The 17,358-nt window shown below is 41.1% G+C and overlaps 1 protein-coding gene and 1 long non-coding RNA gene across 4 annotated transcripts in view; both read left to right on the top strand.

Moving 5' to 3' along the window:
* Window positions 1-17,358, top strand: part of LOC106926735 (glutamate receptor 1-like) — an 87,642-nt gene that overhangs the window by 19,897 nt on the left and 50,387 nt on the right. For all 3 annotated transcript variants that reach the window (XR_015765241.1, XR_015765242.1, XM_088012395.1), the window contains exons 4-5: window positions 5,851-6,009; window positions 8,518-8,685. Coding sequence is in view for 1 of the 3 variants with exons in the window: in XM_088012395.1 (XP_087868521.1) it covers window positions 5,851-6,009; window positions 8,518-8,685 (327 nt within the window). In the remaining 2 variants the exon portion in view is untranslated. The remainder of the gene's footprint in view (window positions 1-5,850; window positions 6,010-8,517; window positions 8,686-17,358) is intronic.
* On the top strand, window positions 10,683-11,884 carry LOC106907611 (uncharacterized). The gene is made up of 2 exons (XR_001415643.2): window positions 10,683-11,177; window positions 11,495-11,884. It is a non-coding gene; the product is annotated as an uncharacterized LOC106907611 (long non-coding RNA).

The following is a 17,358-nucleotide window of genomic DNA, read 5'->3' as shown; positions in this document are numbered from 1 at the left end:
AAAAAAACAGGGCTTATGAGAAAGCGCAGCCATTAAGGATTTTGTCAGAACAGTCTCAACGTAACAGAATATGAAACATCTTATGACTGAATTTATTGAAGAATCCAAAGTCCTTCATAAAGAGCCCTAAGGAGTGAGGTTGCGGATGCTCCCTTCTTTGTTAAACAGTCTGCAAGTTGGTCTTTTGTTTGAGACCACACCACTTGATGAACTTTCTTAGTTTGCATCAGTTCTTTAATTGAACTGATTTCCAGGCGTAACCTCTTCTCTGCAACAAACTTAGTTGACTTAAGTGCATCAACAAGAGAGAAATTATCAGTCACACAGATTATAGGTGGAGGACAAGCAGTACTACCAGCACTGAGTTCAGAAAAGAGTGTGGAAAGAAAAATGGCATTATCAATCCCCTCAGACATGGCGAGTGTTTCACCTGCCAGTGTGCTTCTGACAATTCTCTTAATTCTCTTTGACTGCCATGCAATAGGAGAGAACCGCCCGTTGTCACCCATCAAAACAATGAAGTGCCCACCTTGAGTACCTCCATCTGAAAGATTTCCAAAAGATGCATCAGTGAATGTAACCATCTTTAAGTTACTGTCGTCCCCAAGGTGTTGAAAATTCAATTCAACTGACTTGGCCTTGAGCTTACACACAACTCTGTTTGCTTCATTAATGGTCTGTACTGTAGCATGTTTGAGACGAGATGCTAAATTACTAGCATCAAACATGACATCAGGCCTGCTCTGTCTTGCCACCCACAGAAGTTGGCCTATCTTAGATCTGAGCTGCTCTGTCTCCTTCTCAGTGAGAGGTGAAGCTGACTCTGCTGCTCGTGAGGGTGAGAGGTGTATGGACTGCAGGTGCTGAATGTATGTTTCTTGGTGTATTTGTACCTTCTCACCTTCAGTAACAAGATCTACACCCACATAGGAAAAGCTATTGTGTGCTTCACGACCGACATTAAACTTTGACCTCAGGTGAGGCATGACTGACTCTGAAAACATGTGTGATCCACCCCATATAAAATCATCAACATGACAAGCAAGTACACCAGTTACATTTTTTCGCTCATCCAGCCAATAGAAAACTGCAGGGTCAACCTTAGACATGATGCCTCCTGCTTCAATCATGATGCTTTTTACCCTGTTATACCAATACAGTGAAGCATCAGCTAAACCATACACACATTTTTTCAGTTTCCAAAGCACACCTGTGCTATTGGCCTCTCGAGGAGGTTTGATGAAAATTTCTCTGGACAGTTGCATTCCTTGTAAAAAAGGCAGATTTAATGTCCATAGAGTGAAGTTCCCATTGTTTTTGACATACAACTGCCACCAAGAGTCTCGGTGACTCTGAGGCACAGGTTGGAGAGTCCTTTTGTAGGTCAGAAACTTGTAGCTCCTCAAATCCTCGTGCAACAAGTCTTGCTTTTGGCATTATTCCATTTCCAGTCTCTTTCAGAGTGCACACCCAACGAGTAGAGACACACTTTTGTCCTTTGTCCTCAATTTCCTCAAACACTTGGTTCTGTTTCCAGCTTTTTACTTCATTTTCCTTTGCTTCATCAAACGATATGTCCTTACTCACAAAAACATCCTCGTGCATATCTGTATCCTCAGCATCTGCCTGGATGTGAAGATCCTCCAACTGTGACAGGTCAGCTGACTCACTGTTGCCAGCCACTTCTGCTGGCTCAAGCAGCTCCAATTAAACCAGTTCTTGTATTTCCCAGTTGCTTTGCCGGCACGTCCCAACACTTTGGCTTTTTGTGAGACACCCTCTACATTTCTGAATGTCACAATTTGACCTGTTTTTATGATGGTGTTCTCAGAGTGCGGTCTCTCAGCCTCTGCATTTTCAGGAGCAGGCAAATGATAATTCTCAGGATTTACTGCAATAGTGTCTCCTTCTACATTCTCTTCAATGATGTCCACTGTGTGTTGTCCTCGATTGTTCTTCTCATTGCAGGTAATCTGAGGTTCTTCATTCTTGTGAGTAACTTTCCTCAATCTGAGTTGATGGACTCTGACACAGGTGCCTCCGTGTCTAACAAAAACGACTGCACCATCTTGACCAATCACCACTCCTGGTCCTTTCCATTCTGGACAATCCACTCTTTTGTAAAAGACTTTGTCTCCAGTTTCATATCGCTCGTCTATGGGCCGCATCTGTTTCTTTAGTGCTCTCCGTATCCTTTCTGAACATTCTGCTTCTGTAAAAGCTTTTCTTGCAGCATGCAAGGCTGAAATGTGCTTGGCAACCCATTCACTCTTGGTGGTGCCCTCTAGAGCTGGAGCTTTGTCTATTAATACAGAAGGCAGGTTAGGATTCTGCCCGAACACCAGCTGATGTGGGCTGTATCCATGGACACTTTGCATAGAGTTCTTTGCCATCAGGGCCCAGTCCATGGCAGTGCTCCAGTCACATCCAGTACTTGCTTTGACTTTCAGCAGGATCTCTGTCAGAGTTTGATTGTGGCGCTCTAACAGTCCATTGCTCCATGGACTGTAAGCAGGTGTTGTCTTGACTTCAATATTAAAGTTCTCGGCCATGTCTCTCACTTCCTCGTTATTGAACTCACCACCATTGTCACTGAACAACTTTTGTGGTGGGCCATGCACACTGATCCAATCATGAATAAAACGTCTGACTATTTCAGAAGACCTCTTGGTGGTTAAGACAGTACCAGCACTGAAACGAGTGAACTGGTCAATAATGTGTAGGTACCAAACCCCAGGCTCAAGTTCGTGCAGATCTACAGCAACAGTTTCATTGTATGTAGATGCCAATGGTAAGCCGACAGCAGGTTTTGGTTTGGTCTTACAATATTTTTGACACACTTCACACTGGTTCACGATGTTTTTCAGCAGACTGTCACATTCTGTGTCCTTGTTGCCAGAATTAGTCAAAAGTCTCTGTATTTTGTCAGCAGAGGCATGTCCAAACTGTTTATGAAGTTTCTCCAGAACTTTCATCTTTTCACTTGTGTTCATCTTGTCTGTTGTCGTCAGTATTTCTTCCTCAGTAGCTTGCAATAGCTTATCAGAGTGAATGAAACTTCTATTTTCACTGTCCACAATGTTTACACAGTAATGACCTGAACTAGTAAAGTCCAGTTTGACAGGCTGGTTGAACATCACTGCACTGTCCCTTTCCATGTCCAAAACAGTCCCTGCCCTTTTCAATGAGGTCTTACTCAGCAGCAGCGGGATGTTAACAGGTACTACTTCAGTTTCTATATTACACTTTGTGTTACCAATTTTAGCAGGTATCTTTACCTTTTTTATGGAGTAGAAGATTTTTCCATCTCCAAACTTGAAGGGCCTGTGACTTTGTGTTTCTGTCTCTTCCATAGTCTTCACACTTTTCTTGTGCAACACAGTACTATAGTTGTCCAGCCACTCTTGTCCACAAACTGTCCTAGTGCAAGCAGTGTCTATTATTGCTGAGCCAAAACATTCTGTCATGAATATTTCTGCATCTGTTGGTGATTCTTTGGTGTACAGAGTTAAGTTGCACTCTTCCACGTCTTTTGTATCATCAGCAATTTTAACACTATCAGCTTTGTGCGGACAGTTTTTAACCCAGTGAAAAGTACTTTGGCACACTGCACATTTTGACCGTCGTCCGTACTTATCCAGCGGGTTTGTACCGGGCTGCGGAGTGTTGGGCTGTGAAGTTTTCTGGTGGGGACTCTGCCGCCAGAACTTCCCTTTTTGCCACCATTGCTCCGTTGCAAACACGGACTCCTGGCTAATGCCTTCTGCTGCCGCACCTCTTTTTTTGCCAAATAGTCTCTTCAAAGCGGACTTCATTGAAGCAAATGTTACATCTGAGCATGCCGTTAAAGCCAACTGTCTGTCCGTTATATCCAAACACGCGGTGTCCAAAAGCTTAAAAGCCAAAACTGGGTCAGGCAGCTCCATGTTGTATTTCTTCATCCGCGAGTAACGCTGCTCGAAATCAATAATATAGTCCGCCATCGACATGTTAACTTCTTTTATGATCCGGTCAAAATCCGAGTATGCTTCATAGATCCTGTCCTTTTCCTCTTTTAAGAACAAGTCATCTAGTTTAGCGAACAACGTTGTCATTCCAGTGTCTTTATTTAGATCATCTACCGGAATTTCCATCGCCGTGTCCCGCGCTCTTCCAGACAGGGCCAGGGCGACAGCCAGCGCTTGCTTTTTCGACTCCAAATCTGTAACTCTCGTCCAAATGTTGACTTCATTCTTCCAGCTTTCGTAAGGCTTTCCTTCCTCAAACGTTGGTGGAACTCTGTAGTTACTAACCATCCTCTGCTACCAATGTTAAATAAAAGAAATAACTCGTTTCTTTACTCAGCTTTATTCCGCCATGTGCATCTCACGAACAGACAGACTGAGAGCACCGAAGAAGAACACAAACCCATAACATATGCTCCTGGCATAACAGTGCCCCTAGTGGGTGGACATGTAACACAAATAAAACAAAGGAGTAACACGATCAGCCCGAAACCTGGGAGTAGTGATGGACTCTGACCTGAACCTTCAGAGCCACATTAAGACAGTCACAAAGTCGGCCTTCTATCACCTGAAGAACATCTCCAGGATTAGAGGACTGATGTCTCAGCGAGATCTAGAGAAACTCATCCATGCATTTATCTTCAGCCGCATTGATTACTGCAACAGCGTCTTCACAGGTCTGACTAATAAATCAATCAAACAGCTGCAGCTGATCCAGAATGCTGCTGCTCGTGTTCTCACTAAAACCAGGAAGTTAGAGCACATAACACCAGTTTTAAAGTCCCTGTAGCTCAGAGAATAAACTTTAAAATACTGTTGTTAGTTTATAAATCACTGAACGGTTTAGCACCACAATACATTAAAGATCTATTACTGCTGTACCAACCATCTAGACCCCTCAGATCTTCTGGTTCTGGTTCTGCTCTGCATCCCCAGAACCAGAACCAAACGAGGAGAAGCAGCATTCAGTTTCTATGCACCACAGATTTGGAACAAACTTCCAGAAAACTGTAAAACAGCTGAAACACTGGGTGCCCCTTTAAATCTCAACTTAAAACCCACCTGTTTAGAGTTGTTTATGGCTAAATTAGGATTAGAGTGTGGGTTTTGATGTCTTTGATGTTTTTAATGATTTTATCTTTTTTAATCTTTTTTCAAAATGTCTTTCCCTTTCTCACTGTTTATTCTGTCACATGCTGTTTTTATTTTAATTATGTGAAGCACTTTGAAATGCCTTGCTGCTGAAATGTGCTATACAAATAAAATTTGATTGATTGATTGATTGATTAATGAGAGAAATGGGAAAACATGTGGCAAAAGTTGCCAAGCTGGGAATTGAACCTGCATCTGCTGTGTTGAGGACAAACACCTCCATATGTGGGTTGTGCTTAACCCCTGCACCACCACTGCACACACAATAAATTACTTTTTGAAGTAATTTGGCTAATGCAGACTACAAATAATATTAAAAGCAACTTCTAAAAAGGAAAGGGGTGGAGCTCATGATATTTAGTTGGGGTTCAGGGCCTTTTTCAAGTGAGCAGGACAAGCCTGACAATCCCCTTGGTATTTATGAAAAACAAGAATAACTGAAGGTGAATAAGGCAAGAGTCAAGTACAGACGGGACAGAATTTCATTCTATTTCTATACTTGGGATTGGGCTTGGAATAATTTTGATATGGTGCTTTTCCTAAAAGCTTTACAGGAAACATGCTCCTTGTTTTCTACTCAAAAATAATAAGTTAATTTCCATTCAGTGAGTGAAGGGTCTGTTAAATGCAAAAGTGAGGCAATGAAACTTACAGATATCGAGTTCCTTTTATTCTTTCTCTGTATTTTGCTCAGGGCTTTCTGGACCTGAACGTCACAGAGTTTCAGAAGCTGGCACCAAATGTGACAGGCTTCCAGCTGGTGAACCGAACCTGCCCAGCTGTGGAGAAAATCAATGAAGACTGGATGGGCTTTGACAGCAAAGACCTCAAACTGACACGAAAGAGGCTCAAGGTGAACACGCACACAGACAGGTTTATAGTTTGAGCTATATTGGAACATTGTATTGTTTTCAACTAATTTTTAGTAACACTTTACCTCTAAAAATGGAACTAGGACTTGGTTCCCATAAGGCCCACTAGTCTTCAGAAGTGACTATAAAAGAAAAGGATGTAAATCAGAAAACACAAACAGAAACATCACTTAAGTTTTTTTCATCATTTCAACATGTCTGCCATTCTACAAAGAGAAGAATTATTCACAAGTGGAAAATATTTCAGACAGCTTCCAATCTGGACATCCTAGCAAATTTACAATAAAGGTCAAAATATCAATTCTCAGAAAACGGACACAAAACAAAGTTCTTAACCCTCCTGTTATGTTCCGGGTCAATTTGACCCGTTTCAAAGTTAAAAAAAAAAAAAAAATAGAAGTATTTTTTCTGCATGAAACTTTTTCTATTTGTCTTAATAGGTGCACTCTGTGTATAAAATGGAAATGGTTCATTTTACACACTTGCAGCCCCTCCAGGTCCATTTGTTACAGACGTACTGTTATGGGTCAATTTGACCCGCCATACAAGTTGAAGGGTAAAAAGGTTAAAACAATGTCCAATTCTATTTGTTTCCTTGCACCTATGAGACATATTTTACCACACACACAAACATCACACCACACACACACACACACACACACACACACACACACACACACACACACCTAAACATGCACACAAACCCACTCTTTCACTATTCTCTTTACTTCACTAGGAAGCTGCCAGAAAGCAGGTGTTCATGCAACTTTTGACAGGAACCTTTTCTGTTCCTGTGGACAAACTCCACCCACACTGAGTGGACACTCAGCAGAAGTGGGGGGGACATAAATACTCTCTGCAAGGGAGTCCAAGGGAGCATTACACACTGAAGGTACATGTAATATCGTCACTGTTGGAGATCAGGAAATGAGCAGCAGGGAAATAAAAAGATGACAACCATGGAAGCTCTGGAACTTCTTGTTGATCATGCCAGGATGGCAGTAACTCACATCACAGACATCAAGTCAGTCTGAGCTACTCGTGCCTAGTGCAATACAGAAAATCATTGTTGAAATGACAAATCTAAAAGGAAGGCGAGTTTTTGGAGAGAACTGGAAGGAGCTGGACCAGATGCATTTACATGCATATTTGAGGGGGGTCCTCATTCTGACCAGAGTTTTCAAGTCAAAGGATGAATCAACAGCCAGTCTAAGGGATGCAGAGACAGGCAGGGTAATATTTTGGGCCATAATGTTTCTGGAGACTTTTCTCCAGAGTAATCTGATTTGATAATCGATGGACAAGACAAACTAGCAGCTAATAGAAGAGTGTGGAACATGTGGGTTGTAACTTCTCCTGTCCTATAAAACAGGCCCCAATGTCACAGTAGATGGAAGATTTGTGGAATTCATAAAGATCACCCCTGGCATTCAGAGGTCGCTGCTCATTTACACTATATATGCCTTCCACACCAGCTAAATATGACATAAAAATCTGGGCAGCATGTGATGAAAAACCCAGTTATGTTTTGGACATGCAGGTTTAAACTGGAAATCCACCTGGAGGATCATCTTCAGGACTCATTTGTCTTGATTTTAGTCAGCAGGTCAATTTGACCCAGGGCAGAATAGTGTCTCAAGTTCAATTATAAAGATGACCCCTTCAAAAAAAAATCTAAATGTAATATAAAAAAATTTACAAAAAATCACTTTCAAAGATACTTAGTGTTATTTTATGTTTAGGTTTTTCAGTGGCCATAAAAAATATGTAAATCACATTTTTTTATGTCCGAATGAGTAAATTGTTGTCATTGATCCTTTATTTGTGAGGAATAAAAAACATAATTGCACAAATATTGATTGAAATGGTTAGTATAGGAGTTAATAATCAGACACAAAAAAGATTTGGAGGATTTTTTTTTTTCTGACACTATAGAGGTTCCCGGGTCAAATTGACCCGCGAACATTATAGCTGTACATCAGAAACGAACATAACACGAGGGTTAAGATAATGGCCTAAGCCATTTTTTTTCTAATTAAAAAAAAATGCAGATTGGGAGATGAAGACTATAATAGGGTTGTAAAATACTGTACATTTTAGAAGACACTACCAGGAAAACCATATCCAGTTACATATTTCTTCTAACACAAACAAGGTTTCTAAGATGCAAGTCTTACATATGTGTTTGCACAAGGTAAAAAGCTGGATGGCATTTTTTTTAACTCAAGGAAGAACAGATAAAATAATTTCTGCAGGAAAAAAAATAGAGCACTACAAATTGTTTTTTTTTAGCTAATTCCTAAGTAAATTTGATGATTTGGAGTGGGGGCTTTTCTTCTCTGTGAAGCACTTTGTTGATTTATGTCTTAAAAGTGGGAATATACATATTTTTATTTATTTACTTTTTCTTTTGTAATTCTTTTCTGTTGTCTGAGAGAAAATTCTAGCAGGATTTAAACAGGTTTTATTCCTGAAATGTGTTTTCTCAGTACACAGGAGCTCTGACCTACGACGGCGTCAACGTCATGGTGAAAGCTTTCCAAAACCTGCGGCGGCAGCGCATTGACATCTCTCGCCGTGGTAACGCAGGGGAGTGTCTGGCCAACCCACCAGCGCCATGGGGACAAGGCATCGACATCCAGAGAGCTCTGCAGCTGGTAAGCATGAAAGCTGCTTACGTTGCAGCTTCTTGTTGCATTCTGACATAAATATTTTAAAACATAAAACAAACAATTTCAGGGTTACAACTCAGATAAAATAATACAACAAAATGCCAGAAAACCACAACATTCTAATTGCACATCATGGCAATCTGTTGACTTAAAATTCTTAATCTCATGTTTTTATTTTTTGCCTTTTTTCCAAAAACTGTTTTGTTCATGGGTAAACACATCTAAATTTGATCAAAGTTCATTTAGTAAGCTGAACATTTTTATTAAATACAAACATATCCTTCAGGTGATATTTACGCTACTCAATGAGTGTAATATAGAGGACACTTACATTAAATACTAAGTTCTTTATAAAGAAATCTTCACACATTGGTGTCAAATCTTATAGTTTTTTCATTTATTTCTAGGAAGACAAATTATTAACTATACTTAAACTACAACAGCTATCATTGTTTTATTCATTATACAAGATAAGAATTTATTTTCTAAGGAAAAAGTTTGAAGACTAACATTGCTGCCCCATGTAGCTGAAATAACTTCAGTGAGACATTTCTTGTAGCCTTTGCCAGTTTCTGACACCAGCCTTAGAGAAGTTTGCCCCGATTTATGTACAATTCATTTCAAGTCATCCCACAGCATCGCAGTGGGACCTTTCCAATTCAGATATTCCTTGGAGGATTCCTGGTGTCTTTTGGGTTATTGTTATGTTACAGGAGCTTAACTGACATCCCATACTCCATAAGGTCCATCCTTTACAGCTAGAACAGCTTCAGCTCTTCTGGGATGGCTGTCCACAAGGTTTACCAGTGTTTATGGGGATTTTTGACCATTTTTCCAGAAGCGCCTTTGTGAGAGCGCCTGGCTCTCTGTCTCCACTCTAATTCATCGCAAAGGTGTTCTATTGGGTTGAGGTCAAGACCCTGTGCAGGCCAGTCCATTTCATCTACACCAGACTCTGCCATCCATGTGTTTATGAACCTTGGTTATGCTTTGGTGCTCAGTCATGTTGGTAGAGGAAGGAGCCAGTTCCAAACTGTTCCCACAAAGTTGTGCCATGGAATTGTCAAAATGGTTTGGTCTGCTGAAGCATTCAGAGTTCCTTTCAGTGGAGCTAAGGGGCCAAGCTATGTATATATATATATATATATATATATATATATATATATATATATATATATATATATATATATTAGAGATGTGCCGATCAGGTTTTTTTCCTCCCGATACCAATCACCCATGAGGGCCGATCACCGATACCGATAATTTTTTAAAAAATTTTTTTAATCATAAACCCTACCGGTTACATTATGTGGAAAAAGGAACCATGAATTCACCTTAATTTAGACAAAAACTTGTTTTTATAACTTTTTTCAAGAAGAAAACTAAACTAAACAGGCATTGTGCAAATTGTACTGCTATTGATAATACTATCTTTAACAGACTGAAAACATATGAAGGCTCTGAAGAGGTTAAATAATGCAAAGAGTCAAAATAAAACCTCTCACTATTGCCAAAAAATTCAAGTATACAACTTTACATTCAAAGGCAAAAACAGGATCCATTACAATAAACAATCCAGATTTACTGAATGAAAACTTCCTGATAGCATGGCGGCTAGCTGATTACTGCTAGTTCTGATTGGCTGTTTCTGACTGAGCGGAGTAATTATGCAGAACAGGGAGGAGATCGATTATTTTTTTAGAGATTATCTGTCTCATGTTAGGACAGCTAAAGTTTTAATATGTAGGTAAAATGTATTTTTTTAAGTTAGATGCTGCAGCTTTAAACAGGTTCGGTGTGAGAGTCACCACCAGGTGGAGCAGAAGCGAAGCTCCGTCTGTGAAATATTACTACCTGTAGCGTAGCAGCGGTTCAACAGGAGAGCAGAACCAGCGTCTTACATCGCAGCTCGAAGATTTAAATAATTTTCCAGGTTATTTGTTTAGCTTTCTGACCGTCATGCTAATCCGGTGAGTGTTTGTAGCTGTGCGCTGCTTTACCTGCTATCTGATCCTCCGTATGTCTTTTTTACTGCAGTGAGCCTCGATGTAGCCAAACTCCATCAAGTATGTCATTGTTTTTATGTCGTATTAGCTTTGTTGTGTTGATGCATTTTGACCTGCTTCAATTTTCCGCCGTGTAACCCACATGTATATGTGTGATACTGTTAGTAGTATTTTATTTCTGTAGGATTTTGTTTTGTTATTTAATGTTCCCAGCAATTCAGTTTATATTTTCATTTTGAGTTTTCTTGTCATACCAGAAACCGCCAGCAGGTGGCTTGTGAGTTACACTCTGGTTTAGACAGCAGAAAATTATTGGAAGAAGAAGAAAACCGTAGCTGGCTGTAGTACGTTGTGCGAATTACTGCATGCTATAAGATAAATTCTTGATTAATTTCGGTAACGGTTAAGAGAAAAGAAGATCCGTGACCTGATCCCTGGCAGTAAAACACATTTTTACTGTGATTTTCTCTGGTGAGGGTTGTAACGTGTTTTTGCAACCGAAATTAAGCTAATGCTAACTGGCGTCACAGGCATTACTGCTCATATATTCCGACAAGGAAGAACAGAGAAACGTAAATAAAACCAATCGGAGAAACGTGTGAGATTAAAATGATGATTTTCACTGTATTGCATTTTTTGTTATGTACAAACTAAGAGGTCGGATACAGTGTGATACGTTTGTTTTGCAAGCTTGCCATTAGTTGAATATTATTTTGTGATAAATGGAATTTATTGCTTCCTGCATACTTTTGAAACTTAATAGTTAATTAAGTTCTATATATATGCAGGTTGGTTTTTTTAGAACCCCATTCAACTTTGAAGACTGTCCAGCTGCACAGCATCGCAGGCCTGGATTGGATTGCTGAGCTCCAGGTTTCAACCCAAGACCTGGGACTGCTGGATCCGCTGCCTACTTTGCACTGGATAAGATAAGATTTTGGATCCAAAGAAACACATGGCCATTTAACAAAGACTTGACTGACTGACTTAAATTACTGAACTAAAAAAAAAAAAAAAACTTCCAAAGGATGAACTGAACTATAAGGAATCTGAACCAAAAGAAAATACACTGCCTGATATAAAAAAGGTGGACACTTTATGTTGGAACAAAAGGAAAAAAAACTGTACAGTAACATTCTGTTCCAAGTTGTATTAAATAATCTGTTCATTCTTGATAATATGGTTGTTGTGCTTATTATCCTCCTTTTTGAACTTAGAAAGATAGACTAACTGTAACTTCAACATTGAAATCTAAGTTTCTCAACTTATCTATTCGTAAGTTACACTAGTTGGTTACATAAGTGGCGAGCCAGCCAGGAGGATTTTAGGCTATAAACAACCAATATAAATAATTGATTAGTGATCAGTGTGTTATTTGATCACATTGATCAAATAACAGTGTGATCAAATATTGTCTGATAATAACCAGACAAAATATGGCTTCTGTTGCTGACATTGGTAGCGAGCATGGTGTAAATGACAGAAAATCAATCCTTTTGAAGGGCATACTTGATGATGACACAGATGAAGACATTGTAGAGGCTCTATCATTATATGGTAGTGTCAGTAAAATAGTGAGACTCAAAGACTTTCAAGTGATTGTTGAGTTTGACTCAGAAGAGTCGCTAAAGCTCATCAGTTTCCCCTCTGTGATACAGTCTCCTAAGAACCCAGTCTCAAAATGGTGTTTGGACAGAGTTGAGGTTTTAACTACTCCCACACAATCACAGTCAGCCATTGATGAAAACCCTGAAGCCACATGTTCCTTTAAAACTGTGCAGAATGAACGGGGTAGCTCAGATAGTACTGGAAGTGAATCAGACAGCAGTGGATCATCTGTTATATTCAGTCCTCAAAAATCACAGCCTCCACCCAGTAAGCCATTAAAATCTGTCTCCAAATCACAAGGTGGAACAGAGAAGCTTAAGAGGACAAGAAAGGGACAGGCAGTACGACCAAAAGAACAAGCCAAGGGCACTGCCACAACCCTAGACTCTGACATACTAAACCCACCAGATGTGCAACGAATAATAGTGGAGCATGTCATTAAGAGTGAAGCTACGACAGCTCCAGGCTCCAAGAGACCGCGTTCCTTCTCAGGCAGAGTTCCTAAACCGCCTGGTGAAGTGGATTTTGAAACATGGTGTTTACATGTTGAACTTATGTTTCAGGATGGCTATACAATGGATGTGCAGCGACGACTAATTCTGGAGAGCTTACTGTCGCCCGCAGCAGACATTGTAAAACAACTAGGCTCTCAGTCACCTCCTCAAGACTATGTAAAACTCCTCCAGTCAGCCTATGGCCTTGTTGACGACAGGGAGGAGATCTTTGCCAGGTTCCTCAGTACTCATCAGGACGCAGGTGAGAAAGCATCTGAATACATTCAGAGACTGCAGACACTTCTCAGCACTGCGATCAGACGGGGTGGTGTAAGTGAGGCCAATGCTAATAGACAACTTTACAAACAGTTTGTGCGTGGTTGCTGGGACCAGACTTTACTGTTGACCCTGCAACAGAAACTGAGAAATGATCCTGCCCCAAATTTTTCAGAGCTTCTTCTTGAATTAAGAACTGAAGAAGAAAGAAGATCTCTAAAAGTAGACAGAATGCAACGTCACCTTGGAGGGTTTAAAGCAAAACCTCTTGCCCAGTTTCATGGCATTCCAGATCCCACCCCCACAACTAATCAAGACACAGATTTAATGCAGAAATATATAACAGAGACTGAGAACTTAAGGAAACAAGTGGCTGAACTTAAACTACAGCTAACTGAAAAAAGAGCCCAAAGACGGAAGAAACACGAACAGAAACATGCCAGTGCTTCAGAACCTCAACCACCACATTTTACAGAACTGCAAGCACATCAACCTGTACACAGATCAGCTCCAAAAGCGTGGTTTTGTTTTAAATGTGGTGAAAATAACCACATTGCCCGAGAATGCATCAATGTTCCAAACAAAGACCTTGTTGATAAAAAGAACAAAGAATTAAAGGCGAAACAGCAAGAGTGGCAAGCCAAATATGCCCCAGCTTTAAACTGGACAGGGTTTCAGTAGAGGGACGCACTGAGACCTTACCAGAGTTTAGTCCCAATTCGGAGCAAAGTCCAAAGCCAGCACAAGATAACCAAAAGAACAAAAGACTGAAACAAATAGATGACATTACCAACTCCTGTTCAGCATTATCGGAGGAGGCTCTTTTGAGTGCTCTGGTTGGGTCAAAACGTACTGCTAGCTTGACTATTGATGGGGTTCACAGCGTGTGTCTTCTAGATTCTGGCTCCCAGGTAACCACAGTATCAGAGACATTTCACAAACTACACCTACCTGCACGCCCGATTCAGTCTGTGGCCAAATTGCTTGACATAGAGGGCGCAGGGGGTCAGCAAGTACCCTACTTGGGTTACATAGAACTCAATTTGTGTTTTCCAAAAGAGGTTACTGGGAGACCTGAGGAAGTGAATACCCTAGCACTCATTGTACCAGACTGCAGATCAAACCAAGAGATTCCAGTTCTTATTGGGACAAATGTTTTGGATGTGCTTTATGAGACATTCACATCCTACAAAGAGTCAGACACAAGTGTCAGACATTGTGACAGCATTCCAGTGATCCAAACCATGTTCAACAGAATCAAAGTTGATAAGAGAAGTGGTAAAACAGGAAAAGTTAAGCTGTTGAGCAGAAAATGTGTCGCAGTACCAGCTGGTGAAAAAGCTGTATTGACAGGCTATGCCAGACATGTTGATATAAACCCAGGTAGTCGTCTGCTAGTAGAATCCACAGCATCATGCTTGCCTGGGGGTTTCCTATTTTGCAACTACATTATGACAGCTCCCTCAAAGGCTTCTTTTAAGCTTCCTATTCTGGTCAAGAACGAGAGTGCTCATACAATCAGAATCCCTGCTGGTCAAACAGTGGCTGAACTGTATGCCCCCTTGTCAGTGTGCTCTTTAGCTTCAGGCTTGAGTAGTAACCCAAGGACTAGCTCTCAGTCTCCAAAGTCTGTTGCTGAGTTTGATAACATCAAAACCACTACAGACAGCCCACTTAAGTTTGACTTAACTGATACTCCTCTCTCCGAAGAATGGAGGCAGAGAATTATGGAAAAGCTCAACTCAATGTCAGATGTTTTTGCTATGCATGATTTGGATTATGGACACACAACTGCTGTGAAACATCACATTCGACTTTCGGATGCAACTCCATTCAAACAACGACCCAGACCTATACACCCCTCGGACTATGAAGCTGTCAGACAGCATTTAAAAGAACTTTGTGAGGCTAACGTTATTCGTGAATCTGAGAGTCCATTCGCATCACCGATTGTGGTGGTTAAAAAGAAAAACGGGGCCATTAGGTTATGCGTCGATTACAGAAAATTAAACAATCAAACCATCAAAGATGCATACGCCCTACCAAACATTGAAGAAGCTTTTTCAGCCTTAACAGGCTCAAAATGGTTTTCTGTTATGGACTTAAAGTCTGGATATTATCAAGTTGAGGTTGAGGAAAGTGACAAACATAAGACAGCATTTGTTACTCCTGTGGGATTTTGGGAGTTTAATAGAATGCCCCAGGGAGTCACCAATGCGCCTAGCACATTTCAACGTGTTATGGAAAAGTGCATGGGAAGTCTCAACCTCAAAGAGGTCCTAGTCTTTCTAGACGACCTCATTGTGTTCTCAAGTTCATTGGAGGAGCATGAGGAGCGCCTCATGCGTGTCCTGTCAAAACTCAGAGAATTTGGACTCAAACTTTCCCCGGACAAGTGCCATTTTTTCAGGAAGTCTGTTAAATATCTCGGTCACATTGTCTCAGAGAAAGGCGTGGAGACTGACCCTGAAAAAATAGCTGCCCTCACCACCTGGCCAAAACCCAGAAACATAAAAGAGCTCAAATCATTTTTAGGGTTTGCAGGCTATTACAGGAGGTTTATTAAGGACTACTCTAAAATCGCAAGGCCCTTAAATGATCTCACTGCAGGTTGTTACACCCCCAGAAGGTCTAACAGAGCAGGAACAAAGCACAGCTCTACTATAGATCCAAGGAGACCTTTTGCTGATAAGTGGACTGCAAACTGTGACGAATCCTTCAACACTCTGATACATAAACTGACAACAGCTCCAGTTTTAGGCTTTGCAGATGCTAAACAGCCCTACATCCTTCATACGGATGCAAGCATTCATGGACTTGGTGCAGCTCTTTACCAAGAGCAAGATGGGCATCTGAGAGTAATAGCTTTTGCAAGCCGGGGTCTGTCCAACTGTGAAAAAAGATACCCAACACATAAACTGGAGTTCCTTGCCCTAAAATGGGCAGTGACGGACAAGTTTTTCGATTATCTCTATGGTGCCAAGTTTACTGTTGTGACGGACAATAACCCTTTAACATATGTCCTGACGTCCGCCAAGTTAGATGCAGCTGGTCACAGATGGTTGGCTGCACTTGCCACCTTTGACTTTCGTATTCAGTACAGGGCTGGAAAATCAAACCAAGATGCCGACGGTCTCTCCCGCAGACCTCATGTACAAGATGAAATGGACAACTCTGCTAAAGATGAGGACGACCGTATTGACCGGTTCATGTCTGACATCACTCAGAACGTAACTGTTTCTCCAGAAGTAGTACGTGCAATATGCCAACGACACATTGTCCACTCAGAATTTCAACCACAGTCTGAGTTGCCCTTCCTTGGCTTTATTGAGTGTGTTGCTATTGATGCAAATGCTATTCCACCAGATTACAGCCACACAGACATTTTGCCTGGCTCATGCACTTTACCACAAATGTCTCAACGTGACTGGGCTTTAGAGCAGAAGAAAGACCTATCCATCAGCAGGGTCATAACCTTGTTAATGGGGGGGAGGAGACCACCTCACAGGACGCAACAAAAGGAAGACAGAGAAGTCCAGCTCATGTTACGGCTATGGAACCAACTAGTTATGAGAGATGAAGTGCTCTACCGGAAAAGACTTCTAAATGGTGTACCATCTTTCCAACTAGTTCTGCCAAGGACTTTTCGAAATGAGGCTTTGGACAGCCTACATGACTGTATGGGACATATGGGTGTAGATCGCACCACAGATCTGGTTCGTGCACGCTTTTATTGGCCACGCATGCTCACTGACATAAACAACAAAATACACACATGTGAGAGGTGCATCAGACAAAAAGCCAGAGCTGAACACAGTGCCCCTTTGGTGAACATTTGTACCAGCAGACCGCTGGAGCTAGTCTGCATGGATTACCTGTCCTTGGAATCTGATGAAAAAGGGTCAAAAAATATACTCGTAATCACTGACCACTTCACCAAGTACGCAGTGGCAGTACCCACAGTTGACCAAAAAGCAAAAACCGTGGCCAAAGCCTTGTGGAATAATTTTTTTATTCACTACGGCCTGCCGGAGCGTTTGCATAGTGATCAGGGCTGGGATTTTGAGTCCACACTGATCAGAGAGCTATGCAATCTGCTTGGAATAAAAAAAACAAGAACGACTCCTTATCATCCACGTGGCAATCCTGTGGAAAGATTTAACAGGACACTCCTTGCCATGTTGGGCACCTTACAAGAAGAGGATAAGTTAAGGTGGAGAGATTTTGTGTAGCCATTGGTGCATGCCTATAATTGCACAAAAAATGACACGACT

This window comes from Poecilia mexicana, unplaced genomic scaffold (assembly GCF_051168715.1).
Source record: "Poecilia mexicana isolate PSO_F unplaced genomic scaffold, ASM5116871v1 scaffold_14, whole genome shotgun sequence".
NCBI classification, from domain to species: Eukaryota; Metazoa; Chordata; class Actinopteri; order Cyprinodontiformes; family Poeciliidae; genus Poecilia; species Poecilia mexicana.
Note: the sequence above shows the minus strand (reverse complement) of the source record. Positions and strands in the feature narration are given on the sequence as shown.